Here is a 15,808-nt window from a genome sequence, read left to right as displayed (position 1 = left end):
CCTGAGCAGTCACCGGTTCACAAGCTGAGCATAACGCAGTATTGTGACCCTGGGGTAGAGATACCTTACAAGAGGTACAAGCAGAAAAAAACCACAGAGTGGGTTTTCCCAGACTTTTTGTTAGTCTTTGATTGAGATATAGTGTAGCCTTGAGGAGAGCGCTTACTAGCAGGGGAAGGGTTAAGCTATGTTTCTGCAGCTTACCCAGGTCCTGTGTCTTGAGTCCCCGGGGGAGGTCCGCAATGTGTCCACCGAAATCACTAATCCCTGAAGCTGTGATTCAGAACGCTGGAGCAGCGCTGCAGCATCAGCACTGTGGGTGTCCAAAGATGGCCGCCGAGATCAGGAAGAGAAGGCGCTTCTCGCAGAACGAGAAGTGCCAGAGACAGTGGGCGGCGGTAACCGCCAGTGGGCAGAGCCAACATTCCGGCCTGGACGAGAGAAAATCAGGGGCTAAATTTTAAGCTTGCGGTTGCGGCCTGCCGCGCCCGCTATTTGTGCGGACTGACATGACCCACACACCCGGGCTTTAAGGTATATGCGGACCTCCCTTATCCCAGGGACCAGGCCCTCCCAGCGCCTCGGCCCCGCAGGTGTACTCACGGTAGATGCAGTGGGCCGGTCTCAATCCACCGTCGCCATAGTCAGGGAGGGGGTGGAGAGCTTCTGCTGCCTTCCATCATCCGCTATAACAGTGGTGATGCAGTGAGGAGCTGCACGGACGCCATAAACATCATGTCCGGCTATGCACCTGGCTCCAGGAGAGGTAGATGGAGGGCTACTCCATGTGGTCACCTGCTATGGAGGGGGGAGATTGGAACGCGAAGGAACCTTCGCCAGTAAGGTGAGCTCAGGGCTGGCATCCAACGGTGCAGGAAAGGGTACGGGGGAGGAACGCTCCGCGTTCTTGCCTGTGAATGGTTCGGGGGAGATCGGAACCTAGAAAGGATCCGTCGCCCCCATTCGCTCAGTTAAGGGAAAAATAGAATAAAAATAGTGGGGTCTGAAAGCAGACCCTAGTGCCTCCTACAGACACTAAGCAAGAACTGGTTCACTTGGAGCCAGCAGGAGGGTGTATACTGCAGGGGAGGAGCTATTCTTTCTGTATTACTTAGTGTCCTCCTAGTGGTAAGCAGCATAACCCCCCTGGTCCTGTGTCCCCCAATGAGGCGTAGGAGAAATGACAGTGTTTTCCTGAAGCAGCTTTGCCTGAGAAAACTTGGCAGCTGCACCGGCGTCTAGACACACGGTGTGCACATGCCCTTACTGGGCTTCTATCAGTTTTGATGAAACACTGTTCTAATTTCTGCAAATCTGCTAGTCGTCTCAATTAGGACCTTGCGCTATGTAGTCCTTGATACTTATGAACCCTGGGCCATCCTTGCTGCCACAGCTGATTGATAGCTTTAGGTCTATGCACAGTATAGGAATTAAGTGGTCAATCAATGTTGCAGGCAGGGTTAGACAGAGCTGAGAGAACTAACAGGCCTGCAGCAGATAAACCACTGATTTTTATTAAAACTAGAGCAAGAATCCCAGTTAATAACTAAGCTATAGAATCAGGGTCTTTTCCCCTATCTTATGATGTCTGTGAGTTAGGAAGCATAAACATGGTGCAGCGTTCTTTTAACTAGAACATTAAAAACAGTGATGTGACTTTACCTTGTTCTTCACAGCGTCACACTTTACTGGAGTGACAGAGATCATTCTCACTGGATGCTCCTCATTTTCACTTACGCCAATTTCGGATACTTCTGAGCTTTGATCCCTAAAGACAAAATGAACAATTATTTATAAAACTGTATATAAGCTTTGCTTTTGTGTGTGCAAATACATCATTACAGAAATACTGCCGGAAACGTGTCATTTTTTTGTTATTAAATATATTACTAATAGTATATACTATGACAACATATTTAAAACATTGTGATGTTATTTTATTTTTGATTCCGTAACAATGATTTGTTGAACAGGAGAGCAACCATATGAGACTGCCAGAAATAAGAGCTTGGGTTTCTCCGGTAGTCCCATAGACAATGAATGGAGCAAAGATTCAGCAGGTGCACCTCTGCATCATTCAGGAGAAGACTCTACAGAGCCCAATCCTCCAGATCTCCGGAGGTTTCAGATGTCCAACCCCCAGCAATCACTAACTTATACCCTACATCAGAGTTCCCCAAGGATTTCCTTAGTATTGCAGAGGGGATCGAATTCTTGCCTGTCCAGGTGATGGAGTTATCACTTGGGCAATGCTAAGGAAATCCTGAAAACATGACCTGTTGGTGGCTCTTGAGGCCTGGAGTTGGGGAACACTGCCCTACATAATGGATAGAGGATAACTTCATATTTTGGGAGTAGCCCATTAACCAGCTCCTCCAGAAAAGGCAGTCAAAAATATAAAGCAATTCTTTTGTAGTCTGTAGCACAATATTTCCATACTTGCCTCTTTGCTAGCAGACAATGGTAATATGAAAAATTATTTAGTTTTCAAGAACTACATGGAGCCGGATGCTATTAATTTATTTAAGGGCATACGCCTTTTCATGAATCAGGAGTGCCAGATGAGTGGCGTGCACACAGTCCCTGAAGATTTGTGGCTTAGCTGCAACTTACACTGCTGGAGCTGGACAAAAAAAAGGGTGAAAATGGAAAAAATCAGAAAATTTTAGCAAAGCCTTCAGTTGTGCCAAATTTATGAGACACTTCCAAGCTTTTCATGGCATAAAAGTTTTGATGAATTGGGTCCCTTACCTTTAAAACACCCTCCATTCTTCCCATATACCCAGTCTGTTAAAGGGAATCTGTCAACTCATTTTTCGTATATAAGCTTCGGCCACCGCCATTAGGGGCTTATCTACAGCATTCTGCAATGCTGTAAATAAGCCCGCGATGTATCCTGAAAAATAAGAAAAACAAGTTAGATTATACTCACCCAGGGGCGGTCCGGGTTTGATGGGAGTCGCAGGTCCGGCGCCTCCTATCTTCATGCGATGACGTCCTCTTTGCTTCCTGTCGCGGCTCCGGCGTACTAATTTGCCCTGTTGAGGGCAGAGCAAAGTACTGCAGTGCGCAGGCGCCGGGCCTCTCTGACCTTACCCGGCGCCTGCACACTGCAGTACTTTGCTCTGCCCTTAACAGGGCAAATCAGTACGCCTACGCATGAGCCGCTAGAGGAAGCAAAGAAGAGGAGGTCATCGCATGAAGATGGGAGGTGCCGGACCCGGACCTGTGACGTCCATCGGACCCGGACCGCACCTGGGTGAGTATACTATAACTTGTTTTTATCATCTTTCAGGTGCTGTAGATAAGCCCCTAATGGCGGTGGCAGCAGCTTATATGCGAAAAATGAGGTGACAGATTCCTTTTAAGCAAACAGGTCACTGTTCACCATAAATTAGGTAAAAACTTCGTAAATACCTTTAAGTAATAAAAGCCACAACTTTAGTGGATATATAATTTATTGGCATCCTTGGAAAATTGGATTTGCATGTTTTTGAGCACAGAGAAAGCTATTTCTATACATTTCTAACACAGCGCCACCATCTCTATTTTGTTGTACATAGGTAAAACCTTGTAAGCTTTTAAGAATCTACCCGATACTTGGTTATTAGTAAAGTGTCTTAGTTCTACCTTTGCCGTATAAGAATAGTAGGGTCCGATTCTGAAATGACACTTGTATTGCTTACAGCATCAGGACCAGAGGACCTGTGATAAGGCCGCCTGCCGGTTGCAGAAAGAGGCTTATTCAGGGCACCAAGGACTGTTGTTGGTTTCGGCTACAGGAGAAAAAGAAAGGGTGTGAAAACCATGAAATACGTGAAGAACATTGGCTCATTAGTACATTTGTAATACCGTATATACTCGAGTATAAGCCGAGACCCCTAACTTTGCCACAAAAAACTGGGAAAACTTAATGACTCGAGTATAAGCCTAGGATGGAAAATGCAGCAGCTACTGGTAAATTTAAAAAATAAAAATAGATACCAATAAAAGCAAAATTAATTGAGACATCAGTAGGTTACCGTATATACTCGAGTATAAGCCGACCCGAGTATAAGCCGACCCCCCTAATTTTGCCACAAAAAACTGGGAAAACTTATTGACTCGAGTATAAGCCTAGGGTGGAAAATGCAGCAGCTACCGGTGAATTTCAAAAATAAAAATAGATGCTCCATACTGTTCATTATGGCCCCATAGCTGTGCCATATAGTGCTCTGCACCATTATTGCCCCATAGCTGTGCCATATAGTGCTCTGCACCGTTCATTATTGCCCCATAGCTGTGCCATATAGTGCTCTGCACCATTATTGCCCCATAGCTGTGCCACACAGTGCTCTGCACCATTATTGCCCCATAGCTGTGCCATATAGTGCTCCGCACCGTCCATTATTGCCCCATAGCTGTGCCATACAGTGCTCTGCACCATTATTGCCCCATAGCTGTGCCATATAGTGCTCTGCACCATTATTGCCCCATAGCTGTGCCATACAGTGCTCTGCACCATTATTGCCCCATAGCTGTGCCATATAGTGCTCTGCACCGTCCATAATTGCCCCATAGCTGTGCCATACAGTGCTCTGCACCATTATTGCCCCATAGCTGTGCCATACAGTGCTCTGCACCATTATTGCCCCATAGCTGTGCCATATAGTGCTCTGCACCATTATTGCCCCATAGCTGTGCCATATAGTGCTCTGCACCGTCCATTATTGCCCCATAGCTGTGCCATATAGTGCTCTGCACCATTATTGCCCCATAGCTGTGCCATACAGTACTCTGCACAGTCCATTATTGCCCCATAGCTGTGCCATACAGTGCTCTGCACCATTGCCCCATAGCTCTGCCATATAGTGCTCTGCACCGTCCATTATTGCCCCATAGCTGTGCTGCTGCTGCAATAAAAATAATAAAACACATACTCACCTCTCTTGCAGCTCCTCGGCGCCATCTTCCCGGCGTCTCTCTGCACTGACTGATCAGGCAGAGGGCGGCGCGCACACTATATGCGTCATCGCGCCCTCTGACCTGCACAGTCAGTGAGGAGAGAGAGACGCCGGGAAGATGGAGACAGCGCCCGGCGTGTGGAACGCGGACAGGTGACTATGTAATACTTACCTGCTCCCGGCGTCCCGCTCCTTCCCCCAGACAGCTGGTCTTCGGTGCCGCAGCCTCTTCCTCTATCAGCGGTCACCGGCACCGCTTCATTAGAGAAATGAATAGGCTGCTCCGCCCCTATGGGAGGTGGAGCCGCCTATTCATTTCTCTAATGAGCGGTCCCACGTGACCGCTCAGGGGAAGAGGCTGCGGCACCCGGAGACAGTGGGACGGGCAGGGGGAGCGACAGGATCGCCGGGACTAGGTAAGTATGTGACAGTGCTCACCCGCCGACCCCACCACCGATCATGACTCGAGTATAAGCCGAGGGGGCACTTTCAGCCCAAAAATTTGGGCTGAAAATCTCGGCTTATACTCGAGTATATACGGTAAGTGTTTTTGAATATCCATACTGAATCAGGAGCCCCATATAATGCTCCATACAGTTCATGATGGGCCCCATAAGATGCTCAATACAAAATACGCCCCATATAATGCTCCATAAAGTTTATGATGGGCCCAATAAGATGCTCAATATTAAAATATGCCCCATATAATGCTGCACAAAGGTTAATAAGGGCTCCATAAGATGCTCCATAGAAACATTTGCCCCATATAATGCTGCACAAATGCTGATTATGGCCCCATAAGATGCTCCATAGAGTAATATGCCCCATATGCAGTTGCTGCGATTAAAAAAAAATTTAAAAAAATGGCATACTCGCCTCTTGACGCTCAGGCCCCGGCACTTGCAATATTCACCTGTCCTCGTTCCACCACCGGGCTCCATCTTCAGCATCCTCTGGACTGACGTTCAAGCAGAGGGCGCGCACTAACCGCGTCATCGCGCCCTCTGACCTGAGAGTCACAGCAGAGGACGCGGAAGACGGAGCCTGGCGGTGGAACGAGGACAGGTGAATATCACGCAATGCTGCTCACCCCTCCCCATTATACTCACCTGCTCCCGGCGCGGTCCCTGGCAGCTTCCCTGATGGTCTTCTCTGGGCACTGATAGCTACTTCGAGCATTGAGTGGTCACCGGTACCGCTCATTACAGTAATGTGGAGTCGCGTCCATGTTCATTACAGTAATAAACGGTACCATCTGACCGCTCAATACAGGAAGAAGCTGTTAGCGCCCGGAGACCATCGGAGATGCAGGGACCTCGCCAGGAGCAGGTGAGTATGTCACAGCCGCCGCTCCCCTCCCACCCCCCTGGGACAATGACTCGAGTATAAGCCGAGAGGGGGCACTTTCAGCCTTAAAAAATGGGCTGAAAATCTCGGCTTATACTCGAGTATATACGGTAAATGTTTTTACACAATTTTATTTCAATCTCAGAATATCCGGTTATATTGTGGTCCTTACAGGCAACCACCAGTAAAGGAAGGTGATGGCAGTGCAGCCTCAAAACCTCCCACAGAAGGTAATATAATGAACTTATTATGCAATTCCTTAAAGACTATGACAATTTTAGTTTATGACTTTCATTTTTCCTCCACTCCTAAGACTCATACATTTCATATTTTTTCATACTTGGGCTTGTAGTTTTGCAAAATTAGTTGTTGTTTTGGATGACACCAAACATTTTACCATAAATTGTATGTAAAAATGTAGAGCAAAATTCCAGGTGAAATACTGAAACATCCCCGACCTTCTTCCCCCCAAATCCACCATTATTTTTTGGGGGGTTTCATCTTTACGGCGTTCATTGGCGGGAAAAATGACCTGGCAAGTTACCAGTATCAAACTTTTGTAGTTTTTTTTTGTTTGCTATATTAATGACTTAAAAAAATGTGCAACTTTGTATACAAAAAATAAATACACTTGGTTTGTTGCCATTTTCTGGGATCCAAATGAGTATCAACAAGGTAACGAAAGCTTTGCCTTCAGCAGAGACTGACAGCGGCATTTAAGGGGCTGTCAGTAGGGATCAATCCTAGCTCAGACTGTACCTGTTGGAGGCAGATGCTGACGGTGATCAATGATATTTTACACTTCATAAACGGCAAATTTACACTTTAAAATGTTACCTTTCCCGTTAATAGATGTATCCGCGTCTCTTCAGATATATAACTCTTATCATTGCAGAAATCCTGTAAGGAACAGAATACCTTGTTATAGTCTCCAGAAGTTAGAAAAAAAATGTACAGAATATCCCAAAGAAAGCGTGTAATGTAAGTTGTCAGCCCTGTCATGTAATGACATTATTAACCCTTTAACAACAGCACAGGTGTCTGCAAATCAGTTTTGTCAGATAAAAAAAACGTGACAGTAATGAAAATCATAATTGGTTATCACATCATTATTGCCGGGTGGGCAAGTGAATGACAGATGTGACACTGCGGGAAAGTTACACAAGGTATGATGGCATCATACTGGTAAAGCGGACCATACAAAAGATGAATGTGCAGCCCGCCATCTAATGTGAATGGTAGTGATCTTCCTAATAAAGTGAATAGGAGCTGAGCTGCAGCACACAGGATCGGCTACTACAGCGTACAGGGCTGTGCTGGTGTATACAGATTATATCTAGCCACCAGCAGCACTGCAAACAGCTGATCTATTACTGAGGACTTCTCATACTGGTAGGTCATCAACATCCAAGTCGTGCACAATTCATTCACATTTTGCAAACCAGCGATCAAGTTTTATTACCTTGTCAGGCTGTGTAAAAAATCTACTTGGCAACATGGGTTCCTTAGGTGTTTCAGTGACCGTGATAGTAATTTTGCTATTGATAACACAAAGTGCGACATCGCAGACCGTATGCAATTTCTAAAAGGAAAGACATCATTATTGCAGATTACAGTAAAAACTATATGAACACAAGACTTTTTTTTTTCTTCTAATGACTGAAACCATAAGAAGAGATTTTTTTAATTATAATTTTTTTAAAAATTAGAGTGGAACCCAACAAAAATTAGGAGCGGAGGGGGGACGTAGACCAAGTCATACAATGTCATGTTGCCCACACACCACGGCACTTTCTAGGCACAACAGCTCCCCATTACACCTGTATTACCCTACAAATATGCTCATTTAGTCAGTGGTGGTAAAACATTTACAGGGAAACTGATTAAGGTTTTCTGGGGCATAAAAGTTACAAATCAAAGCACAATGCGAAATCTTACGATTTTTTTAGTTTTTTCCCATAGGGGTGGAGCCTCATATTCATTACTGTAATGAGCGGTAACGGTGACCGCTCAGTACAGGAAGAAGCTGTGGCGCTGGAGAACCAGGGACTGCACAGCACCAGGAGCAGGTGAGTATAATGGGGAGGGGGAGCGCTGCGCTATATTCACCTGCTCCCCGTTCCGGGCGCCGCTCCGTCTTCAGCGTCTTCTGCAGTGACGCTCAGGTCAGAGGGCGCGATGACATGGATAGTGCGCGCCCTCTGCCTGAACGTCAGTGCAGAAGACGCTGAAGATGGAGCGGCATCGGAACGAAGTCAGGTGAATATTGAAAGTGCTGGGGACTGAGCGACGGAGAGGTGAGTATGAGATTTTTTTTTTTTTTATCGCAGCAACAGCAAATGGGGCAAGTGTCTGTATGGAGCATCTTATGGGGCCATAACATTTGTGCAGCATTATATGGGGCAAGTGTCTGTATGGGGCCATAATCAACGTTTGTGCAGCACTATATGGGGCAAGTGTCTGTATGGAGCATCTTATGGGGCCATAATCAAGGTTTGTGCAGCACTATAAGGGGCAAATATCTTTATGGAGCATCTTATGGGGCCATAATCAACATTTGTGCAGCATTATATTGGGCAAATGTGTCTATGGGGCATCTTATGGGGCCATTATTAACCTTTATGCAGGATTATATGGGGCATATTTTAATATGGAGCATCTTATGGGACCATCATAAACTTTATGGAGCATTATATGGGGCTCCTGATTCAATATGGATATTCAAAAACACTTAACTTACTGATGTCTCAATTAATTTTACTTTTATTGGCATTTATTTTTACTTTTGACATTTACGGGTAGCTGCTGCATTTCCCACCCTAGGCTTATACTCAAGTCATCAAGTTTTCCCAGTTTTTTCTGGCAAAATTAGGGGGGTCGGCTTATACTCGGGCCGGCTTATACTCAAGTATATACGGTAGTATAGTTTTCCCGATTCACCCTGTCTTTTTCCTTATGTACAGGCATTGCAGGACCTTTGGTATCCATGGTTACGACCACTAGCAACTATCTATCTGTCACTATATCAGTGGTCATAACTATGAATACCCAAGGTCCTGCAATGCCTGCACATAAGGAAAGAGACATAGTGAATCAGAAAAACTAAACAACATTTCTAATGGGAGGTATTTGCTAATAATGTATCTACTAATATTGGGATACTATCTTGGAGATGGGAATACCCCTTTAAGTAGGTCATCACTGCATGCTCAGAGCTTGTAAAGAAGCACCCCACAGTAATGTTGCCTAAATTCCTATGGGCAGCACAGTGGCTCAGTGGTTAGCACTGTTACTCTGCAGCATTGGGGTCTGTGTTCAAATTCCACCAAGAAGACCTACTAGGAGTTTGTATGTGCTCTCCGCATTTGCATCCGTTTCCTTCCACACTCCAAAAACAAACTGATAGGGAATGTATGGTAGATTGTAAGCCCCAATGGGGACAACGATGATAATGTTTGCAGAGCGCTGTGGAATTAATGGCGCTATATACCGTATATACTCGAGTATAAGCCGACCCGAGTATAAGCCGACCCCCCTAATTTTGCCACAAAAAACTGGGAAAACTTATTGACTCGAGTATAAGCCTAGGGTGGAAAATACAGCAGCTACCGGTGAATTTCAAAAATAAAAATAGATGCTCCATACCGTTCATTATGGCCCCATAGCTGTGCCATATAATGCTCTGCACCGTTCATTATCGCCCCATAGCTGTGCCATATAGTGCTCTGCACCGTTCATTATTGCCCCATAGCTGTACCATATAGTGCTCTGCACCGTTCATTATTGCCCCATAGCTGTGCCATATAGTGCTCTGCACCGTTCATAATTGCCCCATAGCTGTGCCATATAGTGCTCTGCACCGTTCATTATTGCCCCATAGCTGTGCCATATAGTGCTCTGCACCGTTCATTATTGCCCCATAGCTGTGCCATACAGTGCTCTGCACCGTTCATTATTGCCCCATAGCTGTGCCATATAGTGCTCTGCACCGTTCATTATTGCCCCATAGATGTACAATAGAAAGCTGTGCCATTGCTGCTGCTGCAATAAAAAAAATGACATACTCACCTCTCTTGCTTGCAGCTCCTCAGCGTCCTGTCCCGGCGTCTCTCTGCACTGACTGATCAGGCAGAGGGCGGCGCGCACACTATATGCGTCATCGCGCCCTCTGACCTGCACAGTCAGTGCGGAGAGACGCCGGGAAGATGGAGCGGCGCCCGGCGTGTGGAACGCGGACAGGTTAATATGTAATACTTACCTGCTCCCGGCGTCCCGCTCCTTCCCCCGGACAGCTGGTCTTCGGTGCCGCAGCCTCTTCCTCTATCAGCGGTCACCGTTACCGCTGATTAGAGAAATGAATATGCGGCTCCACCCCTATGGGAGTGGAGTCCATATTAATTTCTCTAATGAGCGGTCCCACGTGACCGCTGAACAGGGGAAGAGCTGCGGCACCCGGAGACCGTGGGACTGCAGGGACAGCGCCAGGAGCCCCGGAAGCAGGTAAGTATGCCTCAGCGCCCTCTCCCCCTCACCCGCCGACCGTGACTCGAGTATAAGCCGAGAGGGGCACTTTCAGCCCAAAAATTTGGGCTGAAAATCTCGGCTTATACTCGAGTATATACGGTAAGTAGAATATATAAATAAAATGGAACCTATAGAGACCAGCGGAGTATGACACCCCAAAAATATAGTTGGTTGCCAAGAGACCCATGTGCTACCGCCCCACAATAAAGTGCCAAATGCATAAGGTCAATCCTATCAATGGTGCTTACCCATGTGGAGAGGGTGCCTGCCAGGTACATAGCCCCGACGTACATTTCGCTTTTATTAGCTTCCTCGGGAGGCTTGTGTGAGGTTGCCAAAATGAAGGGATTTTTATAGTGAACGAGTAATAGGTGGCGTCGCTCTATGCCGCGCATGTGGGGCGGTCCCCGAGCCGCAACACGTAACATGGCTCGTTCACTATAAAAATCCCTTCATTTTGGCAACCTCACACAAGCCTCCCGAGGAAGCTAATAAAAGCGAAACGTACGTCGGGGCTACGTACCTGGCAGGCACCCTCTCCACATGGGTAAGCACCATTGATAGGATTGACCTTATGCATTTGGCACTTTATTGTGGGGCGGTAGCACATGGGTCTCTTGGCAACCAACTATACAGTGTTTACTTACTTATGGTAATGCCGGTTTTCCTGTGCGCCGTTCTTTGGACACTTGTCTGCATGCTACATGTGTCAGGTCTTTTGAAGTGAGGACTGACATCTTTTTTGGTCTATATCTTCATTGGATTGCTTGGAACTCTTTTTTTGGTACCGCCATGGTTTCCTATTTTGTAATCACCAAGTTTCTATCATTCTACTGTGTTTTTATGATCTCTTGTATTTATCAATAAAATTATTTGTATTTTTCACTATATTATGTACAGTGTTGAATATTTTTGGGGGCGTCATACTCCGCTGGTCTCTATAGGTTCTATTGTTAATGGGAGTTGTCCCATGGTCCAGAAATTGTTTGGACATTTTTCCATTTTTGGATGTTAATAGTTGTCTATGATATGTCGGTTTTTGGTGAAATATAAATAAAATGGTCGGTGTATTATGGCTCACGAGGAGCCTGTATAAAGCCTATAATGTGTGTGTGTGTGTGTGTGTGTGTGTGTGTGTGTGTGTGTGTGTGTGTGTGTGTGTGTGTGTGTTAAAGGTGACTGACCACAGTGCCGTATCCTACAGTGGCACTCACTTCATTTACTTTAGGGTCATCAGGAGCTTGGGCATCGCGAGTCTGTTTGATGCTCTCACACATTTTCTTCATGAACATATGACTGTTGTTTTCATTCTTTGCCATTAAAACTTCAAGCATGAACCAAAGGCACCTGCATAGAAAGAGCAATCCAGTAAGGGTACAGATCAAATAATTTTGTTGTAAAGGTCATAACATGAGGTCAATTTTATTTTAGATATTCTCAAGTTATCTAAACGTACAAAGGGGGTAAAAACAAAACAAAAAAAATAACTTACTCTTTGATATCACGGAGTTGGTCAATATCCTGAGGTTTAGTAAAGTCTGGGTCATGAGCCAGAAGATGAATCGTGTAAGGTACAACATATTCTGGCAGTAAAGACAAAAGCTTCTCTGTGGAAAAGAAAATGGACACATTTCAACAATATTTTGTAGAAAACATAACTGCATAGTAAATGAATAATCGTAGGAGCGCGGTAGCAGAAAAACAGTTATAGACAATCCTCTAAAGACGACATCTCTACCTACAGGACTTATCAGTCATGCTACAATAAAAGATCTAGAGGAAGCTTTTTTTAATTCTTTTGGGCCTTACGTAAACTCACCATTTGCCATTGGGTTTTGTTTTATGTATTCTCTCCGCACACTTATGTTCTTCAGCAAACATTGCCTGGCATGTGCTCGTCTTTCTTTCACTGGATCTTTGGCACAGAGGGCAAAAATAGCCATGTACTCAAGCGGAAGCTGAAGCTTACCCAGGGCCTTGTGCAGCTTTTGTGCAAATATCTGCCGGACCTGGTAGCATTCATCCTGCAAGATAAACACAAATTGGCACTGGTCATTAGTTTTTCCTACTATTTAGCAGTAAGACTAATAGGAAGAAAAATATAAAATGCAGTATTGCATGAATAAATGAATCCGCTCCCTTTCAAATGTCATCACAATCTCGTATTTGTAGCCAGATACATTTGGTCTCCAACATGCGGTAAATTGTAAATAGCCGGGGGTCTGACCCCTGAGGCGACAATCAATTGTCATAACTCGGGAAACTGGGTTCACCCCTGCAGCAAAACTTTTAAAAAGAAAAAAAATAGGGATTTTTGTGTACTCACCGTAAAATCCATAACTCCGAGCCATTCATTGGGGGACACAGACAGTGGGGTGTATACTGCTGCCACTAGGAGGCTGACACTAAGTGATACAAAGAAAGTTAGCTCCTCCCCTGCAGTATACACCCTCCTGCTGGCTGTCAGCTAACCAGTTCGGTGCAAAAGCAGTAGGAGGTCAATAACATATGAGAGTATAGCATATCACATTATATATGAGAGTATAGCATGACAAATTATAAAAACAAGAACAAGCTAATAATAGGGTGGGAGCTGTGTCCCCCAAATGAATGGCTCGGAGAAACGGATTTTACGGTGAGTACAAAAAAAATCCCTATTTCTCCTTCGCCTCATTTGGGGACACAGACCGTGGGACGTCCCAAAGCAGTCCCTGGGTGGGAACAACATCAGATCAGGCCATGTGAAACTGCTACTTACAAGTGCGCCACCGCAGCCTGCAGAGCCCGCCAGCCCAGACTCACATCTGTGGAAGGTTGGAAATTATAGTGCTTCAGGAATACGTGCGGACTGGACGAACCGGCAAGGTTGCAGGTGTGCACTGCTGACGCCTGGTGCCTAGAAAACAAGAAACCTCGATAGACAGGGAGATAGGCTGACATCTAACACTGAAGGACTCCTGGATGGTGTAACGAATCCACCAGGCTAACATGGCCGATGAAACCCTTCCTAACACCTTCAGGGAACTGACCTCTGACCGTGAGATAGCCCAAATAAAGTGTCCAACCTTCGGAAGGATGCCATCCTCGAGACGTACCTACTTAGAGCACTCACCACGTACAGAAATGGGGAACCCACTCCGTTTTGTGGACTGGTGGTGGAAAGAGATGAGGGAATAACGATACCCTCATAACTGTGGGAATACCATACCACCTTGGTAACAAGGGATGGGGATGGCCTGAGGGCAACCATGCCTTGATGGTAACAAGGGAAAAAAAGTCTGAAAGAACAGAGAAGCTAGCTCCAAATACTTGTCAGGATGAGGAGATCGCAGGGAAAAAAGGGGGCGACCTTCCTGATAGTAGTCAAAAAGGAGTCTACTGTAAGACTCCTAGGAGCATTAAGGACCCAAAGATCTAACGGTATGCGAAAGGGAAGAACAGCAGGTGAAGACTCCCTGCGAGGCGAGGAAGTCCATATTTGCAGTTTTGTAGCAATAAGACGGAAAAATACTAGTTCCGCAAACGAGAAAACCTGACATGGTCAGTGCGGATCACTGGGGCCCTTCCTGCTTTCGAAAGATCTCGGAAGTAGTGGAAGAGGGGTTATGGAAAAAGGAACCATGGAAGAACCAGAGCATGTGCTGCGATGGCTTTTGGACCTGGAGGCCGAACCATGAACTTAAGAGTACACTGGCGTTCAGTCTGGTCGCCATCCGACCTACATCTGGAATGCTCTAAAGACAGATCTGATGGAAGACTTCCGAGTGAAGTTCCCACTCACATGGGGCGGGACCCTGACGGCGTCTGCCGCCCAGAGTTCTACTCCTGAGATGTGTAGTGCTGAGATCACCAAATGATAGATTGTGGCCTGACAGAGAATGTGAGGTACCCTGGCTATAACGCCCGACCGTGGGTATGTGCTAGATGATTGACGTATGGAATTGACGGATTGAATAGGATGGGGAGACCCGCCAAAAGGCAGATGACCTGCTGTAGAATTAGCCGTACCGTTCGGATCCCTAGAACAATGATCAGGAGAAGAGGACTGGCATCAGTAGACACTAATAACCATTGAATCCGGGAGAAAGGATCTCCCCTGGATGAGGAAGGAGCTCAGAGGCTACCCTCTGAAAGCCTGATTGACCTGCAGAAGACAAGAGGAGCGAAGGAAAACGCTTCCATTGTCGTCACCAATTTCCCTCAGAAATTGAGTGACGACAGAGTGAACAAGTGCGCAAGCTCCGTGTTGAAGGGCCACGGCCTTGTCTTAAGGGAGAATCACCGACCTTCTGGAAGATTCCAGGATCATCCTCAAAAAGGATATTTGCTGGGCTGGAAATGAGGGAAAAACTTGTCTAAGTTTATATGACAGCCCAGGAGAGAGAGGGTATCGCAAGAGATATAGACGACTCAGCGCAGGGCTGGAAGAGCCGCTAAAAAGTCGACCAGATAGGGCAGGACGACCATGCCTCTAGGGTGCAAGAGGAACATGACAGCCGCCATGACCCTTGTAGACACTCTGTGTGAGGTAGCAAGGCCGAAGGACAAGGACGTGATTTGAAAATTTTGTTCGTGAAAGGGAAAGCGAAGGAATTTTTGAAGAGGGGAAGATATAGGAATGTGAAGGTAAGCATCCCTTATGTCGGTGGATGTGAGAAACTACACATTTTTCCGTTGAAGTAATGGCTAAGCGGAGGAACTCCATCCGAAGGAGGACCTTAAGCTTGGTAGAAGTTTGAGGTTCAGGGTCGGTTTTATTTATTGGTCCCCTTTTTGGAACCAAGATCCCTTAGATCTAGACCGTTCTGGACAACTGATCCGCTGCTGGTTGGTCTATAGGAAACATGCGATCTTTTGTTCCCGCGTGGGGAACACTCCCAAATTCTCACCGAATAACCGATCACTCTGGTAAGGGAGTGATGTCCGAGACCTTTGAAAGCAGAGTACGCTTCCATTCTCTGAGCTATAATGTCCTTCTAAGTGTAATGGCATTT

The 15,808-nt window shown here is 46.0% G+C and overlaps 1 protein-coding gene across 7 annotated transcripts in view; it reads right to left on the bottom strand.

The window, feature by feature from the left end:
• Positions 1–15,808, bottom strand: part of PDS5A (PDS5 cohesin associated factor A) — a 151,224-nt gene that overhangs the window by 22,415 nt on the left and 113,001 nt on the right. For all 7 annotated transcript variants that reach the window (XR_013220068.1, XR_013220071.1, XR_013220070.1 and 4 more), the window contains exons 25-31: positions 12,634–12,838; positions 12,307–12,421; positions 12,029–12,161; positions 7,753–7,872; positions 7,128–7,190; positions 3,631–3,776; positions 1,663–1,768 (exon numbers count right to left, since the gene is read on the bottom strand). Coding sequence is in view for 4 of the 7 variants with exons in the window: in XM_077279896.1 (XP_077136011.1) it covers positions 1,663–1,768; positions 3,631–3,776; positions 7,128–7,190; positions 7,753–7,872; positions 12,029–12,161; positions 12,307–12,421; positions 12,634–12,838 (888 nt within the window). In the remaining 3 variants the exon portion in view is untranslated. The remainder of the gene's footprint in view (positions 1–1,662; positions 1,769–3,630; positions 3,777–7,127; positions 7,191–7,752; positions 7,873–12,028; positions 12,162–12,306; positions 12,422–12,633; positions 12,839–15,808) is intronic.

The sequence above is a fragment of the Ranitomeya variabilis genome, chromosome 1 (genome assembly GCF_051348905.1).
Source record: "Ranitomeya variabilis isolate aRanVar5 chromosome 1, aRanVar5.hap1, whole genome shotgun sequence".
Taxonomy (NCBI): domain Eukaryota; kingdom Metazoa; phylum Chordata; class Amphibia; order Anura; family Dendrobatidae; genus Ranitomeya; species Ranitomeya variabilis.
The sequence above is the reverse complement of the archived record's forward strand: the minus strand, read 5'-3'. Positions and strand labels throughout refer to the sequence as shown.